General features: G+C 36.8%; 1 protein-coding gene across 12 annotated transcripts in view; it reads right to left on the bottom strand.

The window, feature by feature from the left end:
* Positions 1–18,985, bottom strand: part of ANK2 (ankyrin 2) — a 347,388-nt gene that overhangs the window by 222,677 nt on the left and 105,726 nt on the right. For 4 of the 12 annotated variants that reach the window (XM_044429246.1, XM_044429247.1, XM_044429276.1 and 1 more), the window contains exon 1: positions 7,110–14,594. The exons of 6 other annotated variants lie outside the window; for them this stretch is intronic. In XM_044429246.1, coding sequence (XP_044285181.1) covers positions 7,110–7,193 — 84 coding nt within the window. In that variant the 5' untranslated portion in view covers positions 7,194–14,594. Of the gene's footprint in view, positions 1–7,109; positions 14,595–18,985 lie in introns of those variants that run through there. 2 more of the 12 variants (XM_044429251.1, XM_044429269.1) reach the window with 1 other exon arrangement.

Below are 18,985 nucleotides of genomic sequence, written 5' to 3'. Positions count from 1 at the left end.
TCCATGTTTTTAAGACAGAACTTCTGTCAAAACAAGCAGCCTTAGAGTAGCCCCACTGAAATCAATCATAACTATCTTGAGTCCTATTAATCTTGGTGGAACTACTCCAAGTATAAGCCTGAACTGAACTCATAAAAGTGAATGGCAGGAACACAGAGCAGGTGAAGAGAAAAATAATAAATGCCAAACAGAGCCATGCTCTTTCCCATGCACTTTTGTGCACCCACCTGAGTCTTGATGTCAAAAATCATATGACAGGAATGAGCCAATGTTCTAGAAATTCACATTCTCTCTCTCTCTCTCTCTCTCTCTCTCTCTCTCTCTCTCTCACACACACACACACACACACACACACACACACACAAAGCAAGAGTATACCTCCATCAGCATCTCATGTATACAGTTCAGTCATTTGTTATTCCAATCTCAGCCTTCCTGGAACTAGGTACAGAATCTGATGCTTTGCAGGATCTTTTTGGCTTTCCAGGTAAAGTTTTGAAAGGTAAGGCATTAGGACATTGTAGGGCTGAATCCTCCAGGCTAATTCCATCCTCCAGCAGTGAAGATGTTCCAACACTGTATTGTCTACAACTCCATTAAATTTATGTTCTCTCTTACATATAATAGAAAAAATCACAACTGTTCACCAATTTCATGACAACCCATCAATTCTCCTGGCCTTTAGGTAAGCAGGACCAAAACCAGTACCCATATTTATGTTCACAAGGGGCTTTAAAGGCACAAGTGTAGCAGGGCTTCTCTAATTAATGCCTATTATTTATTTATTAAAAACATTTGGGATCCTGGCAGCCATATTTCATACCAATTGTAGATTCTGAGCAGTTTTTAAAGGCAGCCCTACATAGAATGCACTGCAGTTAACTGAGCTATTATTATGGTGTGTGTAATTGTTATTAAATTCCTGTTGTATTCATGTTTTTCTTTCAAATAAGTGGCTTGATTATTCTATCTAATATTTCCCAAGTATGAAACTCGAACTACCAGAACTATTTCTCCCCACAGTCTGCTCAGGGATTATCACCCTTAAATAATCTCTCCCCACTTTTAAAAGACAGGCAATAATATTAGTCATGTCAGTTTTCTATAAGTTCATTTTTATATACAATAGCATGTGGTTCCAAGATAACAATCTTTAATTATTGCAGCCATTTCTAAGTCAAGGCTGCAGAGTTTGCTGTAGACAAATAAAAAGCAAGCGGTGTGACTACTTGGCTTGCATGTTCACTGATGCAACCAAGTTGTGAGTCCTGCATAGGATTCACATGATACTGTACTGAGTGGAGAGAAGACATCTTACAAAGCCTGCAACTCCATGGTGGCACTCCACTTAAAGTCAGATATTCAGACAACCATAAAAATCACTGTGTTACTTAAATCATGTCATGGTTGCAGTCTTTTGAAAATTAAAATTGGGGGGTGGGGGTTGTAAGGCTAATTGCAAACTATGTTGAGATAATTGGATTAAATTCACTGAAGCCTGAAGTGATCATTCTTAACACTCTGTCACTGTTTTATTTTCACTTAAACAAGATACTCCTCCAAGAAGCACAAGACAGATGATCTAAACAGATTGTCTTCTATTCTTCCATGCAAGTTATCTTCTCTGGACAAAACTGGAAGACTACCATCTACAGCTGAAATAATTTGCATATTTTATGGTGTTTCCAACATAAAGTGGAGAAGGAAAGCATCTATCATACTTTGCTGTAAAAATATTTAAATGTTCCAAAAATGTCCATCTCCAATATGTGTCATAACTACACCAATTTTTCTTTTAGTAGTAGTAATTGTTGTTGTTGTTGTTGTTGTTGTTATTCAGTATACCCATAATACAAATATGGGCTACTCTACCTCAGGCAAAATATTCTATCCACACACACATGCACAAACAATATTACAACAATAGCAGCTATTCCTACATATTCATTACCACACATAACAGAATATTAAATCTTGTCTACTGTGTCAGATAAAAATGAGAGGGAAAACTGGAAGTTCCAAAGAATTAAACTTAATTTTGGAATAGGCATGGAGATATGCAAGTTACACCAGTCCATTTTTGAGCTATTTCATGACTTTTTTGAAGCAGAATGCAGTCATATTAGGGAAATAATACAATACTGGGTATCTGCATTTTAGCAGATCATGTAACTTTAACATTTGAGAGGCACCAGCTCCATTAAAGATACAAGTGTAACATTTAAAAGCAAAAATGTCCTATTTAGACAAGCATGAAATGAGTGGCCTCCTGGTAGGATCACTCAACAGTGACGCTCTTCCAATCAGTTTTAGATGAGCATTTCAGTTATCCAGGGACATAGTGTTACTCTGGGACACTGGTGGAAATTAAAAGGGGATCCACCTGGTCATTCAGTGCTAAGTATGGATGGGTTGGAAATGCATACGCACTGCCTTAAGTTGATGTCAGTTGGTATTCAATACACTATATTGTTAAAAGAAATCTTTAATAATTGTGGTGCTCAACTGTATTTGCCATTTTATCCTTCACAAATAATCTCATTTACCAAGCATAGATTTCCAGCTTCTGGGAATCATCAAAGTATGTTGTTGTTGTCACATGCTGTCAAGCAGCCTCTGACTTGCAGTGACCCTATGAATGAATGATGCCTGCCAAAATGTCCTGTTCTTGACAGCCTTGCTCAGCTCTTATAAATTCAAGGCAGTGGCTCCTTTATGGAACTGATCCGTCTTATGGCTGGTCTTTCTCGTCTTCTCCCACTTCAACTTTCCCCCATATTACTATCTTCTCAAGTGAGTCTTGCCTTCTCATGATATGTCTGAATCACAGCCGCAGTTTCATAATCCTTGCTTCCAGGGCAAGTTATGGCTTAGCTAGGAACCATTTGTTTGTCTTTCTGATAGTCACTAAGCTCTCCTCCAGCACGCTATTTCCAGTGCATCAATTTTCTTCCCATCAGCTTTCTTCACTGTCCAGCTTCCACACCCATACAGAGCAATCTGGAGTACAACAGTGTGGTTGATCCTGGTTCAGTGAAACAGCCTTATATTTGATTATATTTTCTGTATTAGGAACTAGAAAATGCATGGTCCTTTCTATTCTGCCTGCCTAGGCCATGGGTTACTCTTTCCCAGCCAGCAATAAAACTTGCCTTGACCTCTTCCTCTTTACTTCCCTATATCTGAAAGAGAAAAGCATAGCCCCAATCTCTCTTTCCTTCTTCCTTGCATATGAAAGCCCAGAAGAAGGAAACTATGGAAGGGTAGTCAGCAGTCAACACATAATTTTAACATTCCTTTAATGCTTGGATACTAACACCTTCAAATTTGTACCTACAGCCAACAATACTCAACATTTTCTTAATTATTCCTCTTTGCATGAAAATTGCAGAATCCAGTCATTCTGTTGCATTCATAAATTTAATTTTATTAAAGCATTTAATATAACTTCACAACATGCCTGTACTATGCCTTGTTATCATTCTACATCTTCACTCAGCAGGACATTGTCCTTTTAAAGCTTGCATCCAGTTGAGACCAGTAGGGTTGACACAGATAGGCCACCCTCCCCTCCTGAATTAACCCTTTGAGATGGGGATGTCTACTGATGTAAATGAGGGCCACAGAGCTAGTCAGGCGTGCAAATGTATTAATAGCTGCTGTCTGGTTTAAAGGAAACTAGTGTTGTGGCAAAGACTATCTGACAGAAGCTGGGTGGGGCACAATTTGAACAGAAACAAAGATAGGAATTCCACTAAATGCAGAAAATGAGAGATTGAAAATTGAGGTTTGATCTTTGTTTTGCCAGTCAGCTGGCAGACTTGCTAAGCACCACTTCAAGGCAGCATGCCAAAATGATAAACAAACAATAAGCAAAGGGCAAGTTTGCTTTTCAACAAAAAGACGTGTAGATTGAAAAACATTCCTGGAAATATTAACATATAACATTAGTTTGTCAGCCACCCAGAAACTCTTGGCTATTGGGTGATATAAAAATGAAAAAATAAAGCCCTACAATATTAAAATCTTGATCCATATACTAACATGTAAAAAAGAGTAAGCAGGTCAGTCATTATCTAGTCAGAAGTATTCTTCACAGATTCCTACTTTCTCAAGAATAGAAATGCAATGCCAGATCACTATACAAAGAACTGAAAACTAAAAAGTGGTTGTTGTTTTTTTAAATAAAATAGAGCTACTCCATTTCTTCATTAAGCATCTATATATTTTATGGTTGCCCATAATATTATGGTAATAGAATGTTGCATACGTGCACCTACAAACTGTATAAAGAGTTTTCCATGTGTTAACAAAACAATAGGATTTCCAAAATCTTCAAAAGAGTTATTTTTAATATGAATATACTTATTTCACCTTCCATCTAAGAATCTGACTATTTACTATTAAATTGGCACAATTTTAAGGACAATAAGGAATTTTAGGGCACTTAAATATATATTGCTTTCTTTTGTACCTTTAGGACAAAGTGTGCAGTTCACTAAACCAACATTTATTATCAATAATAAATATTATCAATATTAATAAAGAGGCTGATTTGTAGATAAAATTAGTCAATACCTGCCTTCAGCTAGCTCAAACAGACAGTGAGATGCCATGAGTAACCATACTTAGGTCCTAAAGATTAGGGAATAAGATCACTTGTATACATGACCCATGTCCACTGCCTCTTATTATGACTGAGCACTGTATCTGACTGTCGCCAGACATGGTTAAATCTTAGTTAAGGTCTCAGGTTGTTCCAGGCTCTCCAGTTTAGAAGAACCCTTAACTAAGGATGACAATGCCAGATGTAACAACCACCTAGGACAGAGCCAGTGGAAATTTGCACGTTACAGGTATACAGCGCATTATCATATTTCAAAATTAGAAATTTCCTGAACCGTCAGGAGTAAAAGCCATGTACAACTCAGAAAGGTCTCCCTGACCATGATGAACCTAACAGTCAGCAATAGACTCAGCTCCATCATTACACCCTGCTTGTGCCTGAGCTATTCATCCACTATGTTTTTATTATTTCAAATTCTAGGCTGCCTTTTTAGAAAATAAATAACGAAAAAACATCAATAAGACATGTAGCCTACACTGGCCAAGCAGGAAAACTACCACAGCATCACTAACAGAGGGCTGTGTAACCTCTGTCTGAAGACCTGTGGTGAGGGAAGCCCACAAAAGTACGGGTTTCAATGTTGATTACTTCTGACTATAAATTCTCAATCAAGATTCCACCCATTTTAAATTGTTGTTTCTCCAAAGCCATCAATTCACTTACAAGTCTACTCTCAAAGTTTCCCTCACTTGGGATTTTTGCCTCCTAGAGTAGCTTCACTTTCTAGCTCTAGGTCCTTTATGTCATACATACGTTGGAGCCAATGCTATGAAAATCATAAGAAATCTGGTATGAAATTGGCAGCCTAGTGGAATTTTGAGGAAAAAGAATGTCTATATTAGGATTCAGAGCAACGAAGTCTCAACTGAAGGATTTATGTAAGTCTAATATTTACAGGATAAGATCACCTGTTCAACGTAGATCTTTAAATTTACCTTGGAACATTATCTCACATAATTTCCAATACATTTAAGTTAAACACAAATAGTTCTATTAACATACAGGATCCTTTATATATACACACACACACAATAAAAGGTATTAGTAGCTATATAATTGCAGATAATTTGAGGTAAATAGCCTTTCTCTTCTACCTAGATCTAAAGCCCACTCCAAATCAAACATTACTCACTGTGTAGATTTCTAAGACTTCTAAGAAAGATTCATATTACCTCAACATTTCAAGCCCTTTGGCAAGTCCTTTTTCAGTCTTTGTTGTATACAGCACAAACTATCAAATTTCTAAAAATACAGAGGCATACCTTTTAGAAAAGCTATGTTCCAACACTGTGTAAATTCTACATAAGTTTTACTACAGATGACTGCAAGACACATCACTGAACATTTGCTACATTATCCTCTTTGGGCTATACCAAGCCTTACAAAGCTTAGCATTTCCTTCAGTAAGATATTCCTAAGAATTTTTCACTGGAGCTACTCTTGTATTACGGTGTTTAAAATGTGATAAAGGGAATAGCAGCACACAATGTCATGATGTTTCCTTCCCATTTCCTTTGCATTATTTGAGGGGGGGGGGAGGCTTCCCAAAATATTTTTTAAGGAGAGTATTAACAAACTAAAGTAGGTTTCATTATATTTTAAGTTTGAAGATGAATTTTAGGATAAGGAGGCTGTAATCCTGTGTACATATACATGGGAATAAGCCCAACTGAAAACATTGGATCTTGACACTGAGTAAATATGCTTTGGATTGCAGCCTGAAAAGCCTTTTAATAAGTGAAGTCCTTCCTTTAGAAAGACTGGTCAAAAATCTGGGTGTGGTCATGCATTATAGGTTTCCTCAATCCCTTTCAAATCAGCACCATGGTAGCACAAGCTTCTGAGGAAAGGACAATTTATATTTTTTGCTGGTTTTACACCTGTGGTCGAATGAATGGGAGAAAAGTGTCAACGTAAAGGTAACTAGGGGTAAGCAAATTCCTGTTAACAAATCCACAAGATACAAAGTCAGTGACATGCCCTGCCACATACACATTATTTCTCCTGGCACAGCCAAACTGCTTTATCATTTAAAAAAGAGGAACACCATACAATGAAACTGATGCTGTGAGGCAGAGTAAAGTCAGTTGTAATTCACCAAAACAGGCATCTGTGTGTTTTTTTTTTAAAGAACCCTTCCGTTCATTGTCCCCATTGGTATTAACATTAGCATCGTCTAACATTTAAAGTCACTGCAGGAAAACGAAATCTGTAATTCTTTATCACCTAAAGCTATTTATCAGCAGTGGCAACAAATTTCTACTACAACCTTCACACACCAGACACTTGGCTTCTACGCGCCATAATGTCCTTTATAAAACACAGAGCAATATTATTATGAAACAGGGATGAACCAGGCTAAAGATGCAAAGGTATATCATTCTTTAAAAGGGCTCCATATGCCCTCATTCTTAAAGACTCCAGACCACTCCTACTGTCTCACTACTCTATACACATATTTTGCTATATCCATTTACATTACCTTCTTGGGTCTTTTCTTTCTCTGACTACTTCCATTATACTTCTCTCCACCATCACTCTTCTGAGCTGCTTCCTCATTCATCATTCTGAATAGTTTTCAAAGCAAAGAGCACTGCCATTAAACCCTCTCAAAGATACAGACCATTAGCAAATGTGTCACTTGCAGTAGCGAAGGAGGGGTGTGTATGCAGAGAGAAGGAGGGAGGGAGGGAAGGAGGGAGGGAAGGACACACACACACACACACACACACACACACACACACACACACGGAGAGGGTGAGCAGGACCGTGTTGCTATGGCAGCAGCTACCACAACTGTTTATCTGACTGCACTGTTAAATCAGATTTAACCAATTATCACAGGATCTTGATTCTTTTACAGACACAAAACCCTTGAACTAAATGCACAGGATCCAGAACAGAATTTGGGAAATAAATACAATGATCTCATTCATGCAAAAGCACATGTGTGCCTTCATAAAATCTGTCACAGTGGTAATGAGGTCACTGGACCAACTTCTTGTATTATACATAAGGATATGCCATTTTCTCTCATTTATTGACCGGTAAAATTCCTAAGCAATTTCCCATACTATCAATATTCTTAACTATGAAACACACATTTCAATATACTAAAATTGTATTAAAATTAAAATTTGGGATAGTTAGAAAATTTACTTGATTCACATTTTATTCAATTAATACACAAACTGAAATGCAAGTAATCAATTCTTCCATATTCATGCTTCTCTGAATTTTGTGGTGTAGCTCTTTAAGTATAAATGCAGATATAAATGCATATATTAGGGGAAAGTATATACAGAAATGTGTATGTTAGTGAAAAACAATGTACAAAGATGCATTATATTAGGGAAACTTTCACACAATTGTATATATTAGGCAAAAATGTTATTAATTTTCAAGCAGACTTCATCCTAAAACACTGCTAAGTTATGTGAAAATGCTATGAAACAAACTCAAGATTGAAAATATTAGCTACTGTGACAAAAAGGACATTGTCTTGCCTTAATATATGTGTATTGTATGCACATACTAATACATTCATAATTTATTGGAAATATTCTTGATTTGGATTTTTCAAGTGTTTAGAAACAGGCATTGCATAATTACAACATCTCCCTTTCTTCTAAAGGAAAGAAATAACATGGAAACTAGGTCTTACAGTATATTTTCTTTGCTTAATTTTAACTATTCAACAATGTGTTCTCTCCAGAGTATAGAAAATGGAACAATTCATCCACATGATGAACGAAACAAGACAAGCTATGCATCCAGAAAAGCAAATCCATATTAAGGAAATTCCAGAACACTGCAACCTGACCCAGTGCAAGCAAAATAGCTATTATCCAGAAGTTCCCTCGCCCACCTATCAAAAAAAAAAGCTGCTTCTATTGGATACAACCACATCTCTCTTTGTGCAGGACCTTCTTGCCTATAAGAATGTACTGAGCACATATAAAGTTCCCATATTTGCAGACTCACACAATATCAGTGATGGTACGGAGCTGCTTCCACATTTAGGTGAATGGAGAAATCCACTTGAATCTTCCACCTGCATCCATATCTTCTTTAGCAAGAACTCTAATCATTACATTGAATGTCCACAAAATAAGTCCATGAATGATGCTGCAAGTTCACATGTATCTAGACCACGAATAGTTATTTAGAGATAATAAGATGGACAAAAAACAAACCACATAGTCAAGGAGATTGTATCTACCTGAGAATACAGGACAATCATGTTATCAGGAAGTTATTTCCAAATAGCATTGCAGAAAAACATTTGGGGAATGTGAGAATAGAGCTTGGATATCCTAGTTCAAAGTGCCTTCACCTTTCTCTACAAAGAGCCAGTACCACATCCTACCAGTCATGGGATACAAGCCAAAATAAAGAAAGAGAAGTAAGAGTGATACACACATGGTAGGGAGCAGTGAAATATAAATGAAAAAGTGTCCCACAGTTCAGACTAGTTCTAATCCAACAATCAGCTACTGAATAAGCATGAGAGTCTCCAAGTTACTAACAACAATACCACTGATTGCTATTACGTTGTTGAAGGTGGCTTTTTCTCTTTTCAAGCAGTGGTTGCCCTTTAAATATAGCAAGGGACATATGTATTAACTATTCATGATTGGTCTATTTTGTGAAGTACATATTATATAGTACTTGGGAAACTGATTTTAAAAGGCCTAAGGTACAATCCTTTACATGTTTAAAGTCCTACAAATCCCTACCTGGCTGTGGCATATTAGGAATTATACGGTTTTCCCTTTTCCTATCTAAACTTTATAGGATTTCAGTCTTAAGCAGCATTTACTTTATTAAAGACATATTTCCCTGGGCTGAATAGTCAGCAATTGCCTTCTTAATCTTGCACAACAATGCAAATGTTCTACTTTTTCTAAAATACATGACAGGAGATATCTTGTCTCTTCCATAACAATATAAAAAGTATTCCACATGGGGCATTCATACTGCACTGGTTGAGACATAATGTCACACCACAGTTCTTCAAAGTGAGAAGAACACACCCATAATTTCCACAGACTTGTGCACTCACTTCACTTCTAAAGGAGCCTCTATGAAAAGTTATGGAAGTTTTCATGGCTGTTGGATTATATGGAGCTTGCTATATAATCTAAACCTGTACAAAGTGTGGTTAATCTTAACTATAATTAATGAAATCAAGCCAACTTAAAGCCATAGTTTATAAAGCAAGCTTGTTTTCTATCAACCACAGTTAAGATTAATCACATTTTAGGGCTGGGGTGAATCTAAAGGCATGCTGAATCTTCCAGTCTCCTGTAGCTATACCAAAGGAGGTAAGGGTAAAGGAGGAGCGAGCTTGCAGGAAGGTTAGGGTAATTATATTAGTTTTAATGTTTTGATATCTCATATTTGATTTATAATCTGATATTCTGCCTTTTATATACTATCTTTGTGGATAAATTGTGGTTATGTGAAGTTTTACATTGGTATTGGATTTGGATTGTTGAATTTTATTGTTATATTGTCAATTTATGGTACTTTTTTTGTATTTTTTAAACTTTGTAACCCACTCAGGGAGCCTTATTGGCTAATGTGGTGGCATAAAAATCGAAGAAAGAAATTAAGAAAGCAAACAAGCCAGCCAAACAGCCAGACAAACTATGGTTTAGCATTACATCCAAAAACTTTATGTAGAAAGAGGTCATGATAAATAAATGTTTGCATGAGTGTGTGTGACTGTGTGTCTGAAAATATGAAACTCTCTCCAATACACAGAAGTGAGATAGAAGAACCACTGTTCAAACTAACCCATCAAAAATTATGTCACAGCTTTTTTGAACAAAGCTTAAGAAAAATAGGATTATTGATGCCCCATCTTTAAAGAGAAGTATTTTCTGAAGTATTATGAAATCCTAGAATGTACTAAGATTGCACATTTAATCTAATTGTGTATTCATACATAATTTTAAAAAACTGAAGCCATCTTTCATCTCACAATACAAAAATACAAGTACAAATAGCACAATGTATTGACCTTAATACACAAAATAAAATGGAGGGCCAACAAGAACAGAGTTATTAAACACAGCCAAGATAATAAAATCAATTTAAAATGCCAAGACAAATTACAAAGAAATATTTTGACTGGCATCAAAAAGAATTTACTAGCAGTGCTACTAAAAACTCCTTAGGGGAACTGTTCTAAAATTGGGCACCAGCACAGAAAAGACCCTCACCTTTGTTTCAGTCAAACATTTGCTCCTCACCAACTTGATGGAATCAGAAGTACCTCATCTGATGATCTTTAATGAACAAGCAGGATGCTATTGGAAGATGAGCACCTTGAGAGATTTAAGTTGCAAGCCATTTAAGGACTTTAAGGCTAAGTATAAACATGTTGAATTGAACTTGGAAGCAAAGAGGCATGGTTGGTAGCATTGTTGCTGAAAGAGTAAGCTTATTCCATGGCCATTACACAAATTAATGACCATATTTTGATAAAATATTAAATATGCATCAAATAGCCTCTGTTTGTACATATGGAAACTCACTGAAGGACAGCAGCCTCAATTTTAATGGTTGTCTCTTGGTGGTACATTGCCAAAGTCCGTACAATAATTTTCAGTGTCAACATCTAACAAGGTTATTTATGTCTATTTATTTTTTATTTATTTTACTTCTAACATGCTGTAAAGCAGTAAGTTAGCAAAACTGAGGAAAATGGAAAAGCAGACATTTAATGGCTGGACTGCACCTGTAAGAGTACAACAAACAGTTAACTATATAACATGATTCATTCCAGGTAGCCTAAAATAAAAGTGCTAGATGATGAATGTCTCAATTATCTCTCATTTGTCTTCAACTGCCAATATGCTTGTGATGATTACCATGAGCAGATGGCTCTGAGGCCCCAAGTGGGAAGATCTAGTGGTCCCACTGTATTGTTTGCTAAGGCAAAAAGAATTTTAAAAGAATATTAATACAATTAATCTGCTGATTTTAGTTTGTGGACTGCTATCCGTGTCACTGAGTACAAAGCATTTCCTGGCAAATTGTGGTACAAGCTGTCACACTTCATGCACCAAAAGCCCTTAGAAACTGTAGGGTATGGAGATCAAGCTGTTAACTTGCTAATGGCACAATTCTCCATTCCTTTCACCCATCAGATTCCCATCATCTTCCACTAATATGTCAGCTCACTGAATAACTACAGAATAGGAGATCAATAGGAGTGAAGCAGAGCAAAAGCCCTTGTCGTATTCAATCCTCATCATTTGAACCTAATTAATTTAAATATTTCTAACTTTTTTGTTGTGAATACTGGATCATGGAAGAAAAATGCTCATTCCTAACACGTGTGTGATGCTGAAACCCTATTTATTTAAGAGTATTAAAACTGCATGGTTTTTATTCTTATACAGACTTAGTTCATTAGAAATCCCACTAAGAACTGAAACAGATATAAAAATGGAGTGTCATAACAGCATGATATCCATTCAGTTAAAGCACAAATCAAAGTGTTTTGTTGATTTGCCTAAAAGACAGATAAACCCATCACTTTACAGCCACCATCTAACAAGGGACTCAAAACAACTGAACCCAATAGATTTACTGTGCAATCCTATTCATGTTTACTTCACTGCGTTCAAAGGTACTTACTCTTGGTTAAGTGTGCACAGACCTGTATCCTTAGAGTGCATTTCAATGTACATATGCACATAATTATTTCTACTGTTTAGTGGGTCTTCCATAGGAAAGGTATAAATTGGTATAGGATTAGGAGTAAACTCAGTTAAGGGTAATGCACACTTCGAAATAAATATGTATAGGACTTGACTGCAAAGTTTATGAACAGGGGTTTTTTTTATTGTGGCCTCCAGATTATAATTTTATCTTCGGTTGAAACATCTCTTATAACATTGTATGCAATCAAGCTTGTAATAAATAGCGGGTATAAAATGAACATTACAAATATGCAAATACTGTCCATTTTAATTCCATAAGAGGCCAACACTACCTCCTCCTGTTAGTTAGATGTGCCAAAACCAATGCTTTACATTCCTGCATAAGCAAAAAAAGGTCTGAACCCTGAAAAGTTTGCACCTATGTCCATTTCAAATCATCAATGTTCATAGGGTTGTAAAAGGTGCAACTGGTCAACACTGTAATTATAAATAGCAAAATTATTATATTTCCATTTTATTTTGCATCTTATCTCACTTTTATTAATTAATATGATTCCATGGAACAATACAGCTGGCATTGGTTGAAATGTGTTAGGCAAATGACCTATTTCTATATCTATTAATCAGTGTATGCTTGAAAAACATATTTTGCAGCTGGCCTTCCTTGGTCTGCCTTTAGGTCAAATCCATTCCATTAGTCATCAATACATACTGTCCACTGATTTTTACTTTGTAATTAAACACAATCACAACTACAGTATATACCAGCATGTAAGACCGGAAACAGCAAGGCAAAAATTGAGCAGTCATCTTGTATGAGAGCCAATGGGCAGGATAAAAATTTAATAAATCAATATGTAAATAAGCCAGGTAAAACACTTTCATCATACAGGAGGACCCCCATTAACTGTGGGGGATAGGTTCTAAGCCCCCCAGCGGATGCCTGAAACTAGAGGACGTCCAAAAAAGTGGAATACCCACGACTATCTCTAGGGACTCTGTTTGGGGATGCCATGCTCTTTGTCTTAGCACTGCCCAGCCTCACTCATTTATCTCTCAGTGGGTGCAAAGATTCTAGAGATATTTGTTGTGTTTTGTCTAGAGATGTATCTATATATACCAGTGTATAAGTGGACTTTTGAAAATGGAAATAGAGAATCAAAAGTTGGAGGGTATCTTATACACCCAACATGTGGCAAATACCATTGTGACAGCCCATTGACCTTGTCTTATGCACAAACCAACCTATACTTCAGTATATACAATCTATGGGAAATGCTGCAGGGATATTTTATATCCCAGTCATGACGTTATGACTAACTTCATATTTGATTTGAAATATTCCATATCCAATATTATAAGAAAAATACTGAAAATACCAAACTTCTGGACACTGCTCCCCTGAATTTGGACTCAAATAGGTTTGTTTTCTTTGATTTTAAGTATAAGGCTACATTTGAAATAGATACTATCAGGTAAAGGGCAGAATCTTATAAATGTAATTTTTTTTCATCCTGAAACTCACATATCTACACTTTTCATAATCACTTTGCACAAGATATTGCAAAAAATACCTATCTTGTGAAATAATTATTCTTTAGCTAATGAATAGCATGGAATTAGGATCCCTTGGGATTTCCATGACCTTCTCTTAATAAGAAGGCTCTGCTGGTTACTTTGAATCAAACCCTGAGGTTCTATCTGTCCAACACTGATAAGAAAACCACAATTGAACAGTGTAAATCATGAAATGTAAGAAATGAAGTAATCAGGCCAAGTAGAAGGAAACTAAGCAGGATAACACTAGTTGTAATTGTATATCCTAGAAAATTTACTATATTTTCATTCTAAATGGACAAAGCCCTAATGACACGGAAATGCATAGGTTCCAAGAAATCAGTATTTTTACATGTCATTATTTCAGAATCCCAGAAGGAATGCTGGCTTTTTTGCTGAATGTGCTACACAGATGGTTTGTAATTGACACAAAGGTAGTTATGCAAGAAACAAGGACTAAGGCATGGTCTGTTACAGTGGTGGCAAGCCTATGGCACACGTGCCACGACAGGCACGCAGAGCCCCCTCTGTTGGCACATGAGCCAAGTCGCCCCAGCATCGCCCCAGCAAGAGAGCAGCGGATAACAGCGCACACAGGGGCCATGTGCCTGCCCAGAAAGGAGTACTGCTGCCAGGCGATGATGTCACAAGCTGCGACTCATACCTACAACTCATCCGAGCTTTCGCATGGCCGGTAAGTGCACTGCCAAGGATGGATGGATGGATGGATGGACGGACGGACGGACAGACAGATGTGCTTAGACTGGCTGTGACTTGTTTTCTTTAAACTAAAACATCTGTTTTCAGGTTTTATTGTAGTGTTGGCACTTTGGGATAACTAAGTGGGTTTGAGACTGCAGTTTGGGCACTCAGCCTCTAAAGGGTTCACCATCACTGGGTTAGGGCTAGAAATATGAGGAGTCCTGGCATGGTTTCGATGGTTGGAATGTGTTCAGAATGGGCAGAAGTGTTGAGCTGTGCAGAAACAGCTGCTCTAGGAAGGCGTTTTCAAAATCGTCCTATTCTCAGTGGAACTTTACCCCTCTATTAGGGTTAGGGACGTGCACCAGTAGGGTTAGGGATACAAAAATGAGCTGTCCTGCCAGGATTTTGATGGCTGGAATGTGTTTAGAATGGACAGAAATGTTGAGCTCTGCAGAAAAAGCTATTCATGGAAGGCTTTTTCAAAATTGTCCTATGTTTAATGAAAATTTCGCCCTATATTAGGGTTAGGGGCATGCACCAGGGTAGGATTAGGGTTAGAAAAATGAAGGGTCCTGGCATGGTTTTGACGGCTGGAATGTGCTTAGAATGCACAAAAATGTTGGGCTGTGCAGAAACAGCTACTCTAGGAAGGCGTTTTCAAAATCGTCCTATTCTCAGTGGAAATGTACCCCTCTATTAGGGTTAGGGGTGTGCACCAGGGTAGGGTTAGGGTTAGAAAAACGAGGTGTCCTGGCATGGTTTTGATCGTTGGAATGTGTTTAGAATGGGCAGACATGTTGTGCTGTGCAGAAAAAGCTACTCAAGTAAGGCTTTTTCAGAATTGCATTACTTTCAATGAAACTTTACCCCTCTATTACTGTTAGGGGCGTGCACCAGGGTAGGATTATGGTTAGAAAAACGAGGTGTCCTGGCATGATTTTGATGGTTGGAACATGTTTAGAATGGGCAGAAATGATGAACTGTGCAGAAAAAGCTACTCAAGGAAGGGTTTTTCAAAATCGTCCTATTCTCAGTGGAACTTTAGCCCTCTATTAGGGTTAGGGGCATGCAGCAGTGTAGGGTTAGCGTTAGAAAAATGAGGTGTCCTGCATGGTTTTGATGGCTGGAACGTGTTTAGAATGGGCAGAAAGGTTGAGCTGTGCAGAAAAAGTTAGAAATCCAAGTCATTGAATTCTTTCATTCTGTTTAGTACCATAAGCAAGCTTGCTAAAATACCTATCATATTTGCAATTTACATATCAGCACCATATCACTGGACAGCACCATAAAATAAATGTTTTTCTGCACTTTCCTCCTTTTTCCTGAGACATGATGATTGCATAAGAACTTTGTCCACAGACAAGGGACAGAAGGCTCAAGTTATTTTATTTAGAAGCAGGCGGTCAATGCTCGACACAGGTGACAAATCTACTTAGTATTTTGCTTCACCATGTCTTTGTAAGTACTGCTGCTTATGGGGCAAAAATTAAATTCCATAATAAGAGAATTCAATTGGCCAAAAGCAATGTTCTAGCTACACAGAATATATTACATGTAACCATTTGGGGCCATGATTTTCTGTAGCATATAATCACACTATTAAACACACTAGTACCATCCTTCTGCTGCCACATCCAGGTTTGTGCAGCTCTTAAATTTGTTAATGATATGTTTAATTGAACTTTTAGTTAATTGTAGCACCTCTACAGAAGCATGATTTGTCAGGCAATGTAAAGAAATACTTTCTCACACAAAAAAGTGGGAACGAGGGAAAAACCTTGTAGCTTGTACAGCTGAGAGAACATTCGCAAACCCAATCCACCTTACTCGTGTATATTCAAGGTGATCTTATGTTAAAAAGGGCATTGTGCTGATCTTTACTTCTGCATTACTTGCAGTGACTCTGCTTCCTGGTCATAAAACATACACTTCATCTCTTGGGGCAGCATCCAAAGCTTCAGCTTGCTAGTGCTAATGCTACTGCAATGTTATTAGTACTTGCTAGACATAGGGAGACAGAGGTGATTTGCCACTAAAATACTGCGGCAACCCTGCCATGCTGCCCAATCACAAATCACTGCCTTGTCCTTCTGCCTAGCAAGCACCAATGATGTTACACTAGCATTGGTATATGCTAGTTAAACATCATCACTACATATACTGTAACAACCTTGGATAATACCCACAAGAATGAATGAATCCTATTCAAATTGCAGGTGTCTATGGAAGGAGACAGTGCAGGATAAAAGTGTAGAATAACAATGAAGAACATATGACTGCTAGATGAAGATCTAAAGTGATGTTTGTTTTAGCTCTCAGTAACTGCTTTTTGGATGGATCGATTCCATAAAGGCAGCAACAGTCCTGGGTTTACAAGAGCTGAATTGGGCTGTCAAGGACAGGACTTTTGGAGAGCATTCACTCATAGGCTTGTCATAAGCTGGGGATGACTTGATGGCATGTAACAACAACAAACTGCAATATATATGATCTCACACATCTTTCTTTCAAACCCATCCTCATCTTTTCAGAAATAAAAGTGAATGGGTTGACACCTTATAATTACATCTTGATGACATATCATGTTATGATTGCTATAGCAACCAGACACCTGGTGTGGATATTTTCTAGCAAGACAGAACATTCAAAAAGTAGTTTTGATATTTTCCACCTTTTCTTCTTTTCATTTTAAGTTTAAACGAACTATTTCTCTTTGCTTAGGGTAATACAGTTCTTTGGAGCTGAAATCTCAAAACAGATTATTTTGCAGCAATAGAAGATATTTAAAATTATGGCTTTAAGGTGTAAAATCTGAATTTACAGTAGGTATGTGAACACTGCATTTTCAATACTATTGTGATAATTTTCTATAATATCTTTAAATATATCCCTCATAAAGCTGTCTTCACAGCATGAATTCTAAAGCGGCTAGAAGACTGAAACAAAATTGACATCTGTCTATCTATCTATCTATATTGAAAAGTATGTAGCTTTAAAGCTAATGAAAAAGTCAGTAACAATATATTTTCAATTTGCAAACAAGCAAATATAGCATGCTGTTACATTAAAGAAGATGCTCTTAATTTGGAATACAAACTCATTTATTTTGCTCCTCATTTTATTAATAACAGTAAGAACTAGCAGGATATAACAACACAGGGCAAAAACAATAAAAATCTTGTGACACCTTAAAGACTAACGAATTTTAGCAGAAAGAGTTCACTAGCTTTTGTAGATACTGAAGTACCTGTTCCTGCCTAATCTTGGAAGCTAAGCTGGGTTCAACCTGAATAAAATAGGGATGGGTGACTTAAATGTTGTAAAATGCCTAGAAAGCTTTAGTTATGGACAGTATAGAAATGTAATATAACAACAATGACTAAAGCTTAAGAATGTAAGAAGAGCCATGCTGAATTAGACCAAGGGTTTATCTGGTCTAATATTCTGTTGACACAGTAGCCAACCAACTGACTGTGGGATATTCCCAATAGAAGCAGACATTCATTGTGTGTAAAATAATTAAACTGCACATTCAAAAATAGTGTTAATAAACAGGAAGGCACTGTTAATTTAAGGAACAGTCCTGTTCACATTTAGAAGGGAAACCTGCCAGGAAATTAGGTCATCTTTCTGTTTAAACATGCATACAATTACATTTTTAATGTGATAGATTCCCATTATCTTGATTCAAAGCATTGGTGTTAAAATTGAATATCTTATGGTCTTGGTCACACATCACACTAATCCATGGTTTATTCCACACATGGTTTGTTGACCTCTGAGCAGATGATAGAAGAACACATGGCTTGTTTTTTTTTTCACTTTCTACATCACTTGTATTGTGAAGTGCTCATATGGTTATCATCATATCAAACCAATATCATTATATTCAAAGCAAGCCAGTAAGTGTTAATTTTACACAATTCTCCCTCTAAAGTTGCTTTTTTCAAGAAAAGCTAGATAGATTGATAGAGATAGATAATATACAGTAGAATACATTAATATACATTATGATACACGTATACAATATCCAATATGCATGTATAATTCCATTTTTGTAAGTACTACTGTGACCTGAAATACTTAAAGTCAGCAAAGTCTACTTTACAGTCTTGTCTTTTTCTTTAATATACCTTGTAATTTAGGCTAATAAATAAAAGCCAAATCTACTATTCCATAACAGTCTGCAAGCAGTCTGAACCATTTGCTCCCACAGCCGATCAGGAAAAGGAATGTATTCCCTTCAAGCATTGATATGAACCTAATCCAAATCTTCATCTACTTCTACTCTACTCCCATTAAATGACTGTGACAGTACATCAGCCATAACCAATTAGTTCCAGTCTGGTAGTGCAGCTGAAATCCATATTTCTTGTAATAGAGGAATAGCTTAAGAAAGCTTAAGATCATTTCCACT

This window comes from Varanus komodoensis, unplaced genomic scaffold, assembly GCF_004798865.1.
Source record: "Varanus komodoensis strain SLA01 unplaced genomic scaffold, ASM479886v1 scaffold2, whole genome shotgun sequence".
Taxonomy (NCBI): Eukaryota; Metazoa; Chordata; class Lepidosauria; order Squamata; family Varanidae; genus Varanus; species Varanus komodoensis.
Note: the sequence above shows the minus strand (reverse complement) of the source record. Positions and strands in the feature narration are given on the sequence as shown.